This window comes from Poromitra crassiceps, assembly GCF_964638095.1.
Source record: "Poromitra crassiceps genome assembly, chromosome: 3".
Classification (NCBI taxonomy): Eukaryota; Metazoa; Chordata; class Actinopteri; order Beryciformes; family Melamphaidae; genus Poromitra; species Poromitra crassiceps.
Genome location: NC_139625.1, coordinates 93,646,387 through 93,650,189, shown reverse-complemented (window position 1 = coordinate 93,650,189; position 3,803 = coordinate 93,646,387). Strand labels below are relative to the sequence as shown.

General features: G+C 45.9%; 1 protein-coding gene across 1 annotated transcript; it reads right to left on the bottom strand.

Annotated features, from left to right (window-relative positions):
- Window positions 1-636: 636 nt before the first annotated feature.
- On the bottom strand, window positions 637-3,506 carry LOC310773369 (uncharacterized protein; the record flags this gene model as incomplete). The annotated part of the gene is made up of 3 exons (XM_083633237.1): window positions 637-1,294; window positions 1,412-1,719; window positions 2,911-3,506. 3 exons carry the CDS (start codon window positions 3,504-3,506, stop codon window positions 738-740), a joined length of 1,461 nt encoding a protein of 486 aa, XP_083489363.1. The 3' UTR covers window positions 637-737.
- Window positions 3,507-3,803: the final 297 nt, after the last annotated feature.

The following is a 3,803-nucleotide window of genomic DNA, read 5'->3' as shown; positions in this document are numbered from 1 at the left end:
TTATCTGTCTCTTCTCGGGGGCACAACTCCTGGTGACTCTGTTAGACGAATGATGCGAAAGGTGGGAACCAATGCGCTTTGGGGAAACTACAGCTTGAAGGGTCGCAAGGGGAAGAAGAATTTCCAGGACCTGGCTATATATCCAGTCATAGTCCGTAAGTTTGTAATGTTTCTACTGAGCTCACTGCAATCTTTGTGATAGAATGGCCCGCCTCTGAACGCATAGTTCAAACAGTCAATCAGTTCTAAAAGGAACAGGACAGAAAGTCTTGGAACGGTGCAAATCTCTACCATCCATTAACCCATTTCAGCCTATTTTCGCCTAAAAAATAGCCTCTAAAACCTAAGTCCGATTTGATAATAGACCCCCAAATCCTGAACTTTTCATAGAAATGTCAACGCCTACTAAAATAGTGATATCTCAGCCTCTGTAGAAGATAAAAACACACTTTAAAAGGCATTTGAGAGCTGACACATGTGGCTTTCCTTGTAAAAGGTGTTTATTGGTATGACAATTCAATAGCATTGTCAAATATTGCTGTAAACACAGAAATTTTTTAAAAAACTAAAAAACGTATGAAAAAACAAGCAACAAATCACTCCAAACCACTCAAATAAAATCAAAAATGTGCTCCACACTGCCCCCTTGTGTCCCCTTGCAACCATAAAAAAAAATGCAGTCCATTTACCATCAAAGGGGCAAGTGTCTAAAGTGTCAGCTAGTGTTTAGCAAACACTTACAAAAAATGTCTGTAGTGTTTTCCAAAACACTCAATGTGGACAGGCAGGTCACACTGTATGCAGCCATACACAGTTAGCCCACTGCCTACTACATCTTTTTTGTCCAGCAACAACTGGCACTCCCTGCAGAGCTTCCGCTTCTCAAACACCTTCCCGAAGTCGTGCATTGGGGGACCTGTGGCTTCTCCTGACGTGCTGGGTGCTGGGGAGGCTGCCCTGCTCGATGTGCTTGGTGCTGGGGAGGCTCCCCTGCTCTCTGGAGTGGAAGGAGAGCCAAATGGAGAGGCTGGTCTGGAAGCTGGGGACAGAGGAGGAGGAGGAGAAGGAGGAGGGATCACAGGAGGGGCCCTCCTTGTCACCGGTGTGATGAGCTCCTCCAGCAAGGTCTCCAGCCAGTCCTTGTAATGTTTGTGCCTTCCTCCAACAGACCTGGCTGCAACGTAGGCGTTGTAGCACGACACAGACAGGCCCCAGAAGAACACACGCCGCCACCATTTCTTTGACCGATGATCGAAACCATAGTATCCAATCATCTGGTCGAGGAGATCCACACCTGGAACACACATGGAACTCTGTTTACATACGTACATTTTCACTCAAATGACCTCAGTGAATATAAGCTTACAGTATTTTAATTTTTGTTTATAAAACATAAATCTGTAAAACAAACCTTTCATGTGGCTCTGGTAGTCCGCCAGGCAAGCGGGCACTACCACATCAGCCCGGTGGGTCTCATCTCTCCTCCGCCTTACAGTCCCTGTTGCGCTGGGGTCATGGTGATTGGACAAGACCATCACCGTCTTTGTGTCTTGCCACACGCAGAAGGTGAGGTCATCCTGCTGTGCCACCCGGAACTCGTGCTTCCCCAGCGCAGCCCTCTTTGTCAGGCTGTGGTCCTTCGGCAGCCCCTTCCTATTGGCCCGAAGGGTGCCACAGCCGTACAGGAAAAGGCCGTTCATCTCCTGGAGGAGTTCTACACTGGTGTAGAAGTTGTCCATATAAATGGACAGGAAGGTGCCATTGTATGGCTTGGCGAGGTCCAGCACCACGCGCTGTGCCAGGCCCGTCTGCGGCGCCGCTTCACGTCCTGTGTACACCTGGGGAGTTTGCAAGAAGAAACACAAGTCTGAGGAAGGGCCTTGGGTGCTTGAAAGGTCACTCAAATAACAACACATTACAGAATACATATTTGCATATTCTTGGTGTGCTGATTTTTTTCCTTACTTTGAAGTGCGGAACGTAGCCTGTTGAGCTCTCCGCCATCACCCAAACCTTCACGCCCCATTTGGTTGGCTGGAATGAATGAATGAATGAATGTTTATTTCACACATTACCAAAAGATGCAGGTTACATAGGCAAAATAGAGGTGAGACAATTTGATCAATCAATCAGCAGTACCTTCATTGGCAGGTATTGCCGGAAGCCAAGCCTGCCTTTGAACTTGATCATTGATTCGTCAATGCTGACTGTGCCGTTGACCTCATAGAGGTCCTGGAAGCGCTGGTTCAGGAAGTCCAGGTACCAGCGCAGTTTCCAGAGCTTATCAGCTGGGTCGCCTCGTGCGTTGTTATCTTGGAGGTGAAGGTATCTGAAGAGGTGAGAGAGGGGAGGATGGAAGAGGGGGGGTAGGGGAGGGGGGGTAATTAGACACATATTACAATATATTATAAACAATATAATGTCTTGTATATTGTATACAATATTGTATATTGTATTGTATATTATATACAAGTAGACACATCTTGGATGAAATGAAAAATTGTAGGCTATATCATTATATAGGTTAGTTACACTTGAGGGTTACAGGGTCTGTCTAAGTGCAGTGTCTGTCTTGGTGCAAAGAGTGAAGCGCATTCTCTCCACATTCCTGACAATTGAATAACAATAGGCCTACTAGGTGTTTGCCCACACACAATAGGTGTAGCAGCCGAGCCCAGCAGGGGTTTCTTACCCCAGTGTATAAGCTCGCTACTATGGCAATACTCCCACTACACCTCTAATACATTTGCAATATATTTCATTTCCCTTAGGGCATCATAACAATGGTACTAATGTTACATTTTATCTATCAAACTACTATTATTTATATAGCGCATCCTATTCAATGGGGCGCATCTATATCACGCAATGGTTATAATAACAAGGATAATATTATTGTTCTTAGCCTACCTCCAAATGGCGTCAAATCGGTCCCGGGACATATTCTGGCCGAAGTTGGTTTTGAAGATGTTTTTGGATAGCCGCCAGTACTCTCTTCGGACGGGAAGTTTCATTATCCCCATGGCGAGACACAGCCCAATGAATGTTTTCATTTCTTTCACTGTTACCGGGGTCCACTTGGCTGCTTTTTTGGCTGGGGGAATTGTGCGTCTCTGGTCGGCATATCGGTTCGTCTCCGTGACAAGACGGTCCCACATTTCCTCCGTGTAAATTTTCTCGAAAGAAAATAGAGGTGTGGAATCGGCTTGTAAGCCAACACCGCTTTTCACCCCGGGCACCCTTTTGAACGCTTTGACCGGCACAGGACGGTAACAGCGCTGCTCCGTTACCCAGTTTCCATGGAAGCCTTCGAATTGGTCTTCTTCGTCAGACTCATCGTCATCGTCATCCTGAAACATAGTTCTGACCCACTGATCTCTGTCCAAGGGCTGCCAATCGGGGTCTGTAACTGGGTCATCATTTAACTCTTCATCAACGGTGGAATGTTCAGAATATTCCGCGTCTTCAAAATCGCTTCCTTCGCTAATATTATTTTCTTCCTCCATCGCTCTACAGATCCGATCAAAGTGAAGAAAAAAAAAACTTTTCCTTCCCAAAACAATCCCAGAATGCATTGCGAGACCCCACGTGTGTTTTCTGAATGATTTCATTTGCCTAGAGACCGGAAATAGGCGAAAAACTACAGCTAAACTACAAATTGACGTAGACGTCATCCCGTCTTCAAAGGTATATTGACGCGAACGGCATCCCGTCTTTAAAGGGAGAATGACGCGAACGTCATCCCGTCTGAAATGGGTTAAAAGCATTTAGATGACAAATACATCAAAACTACTACATATTTT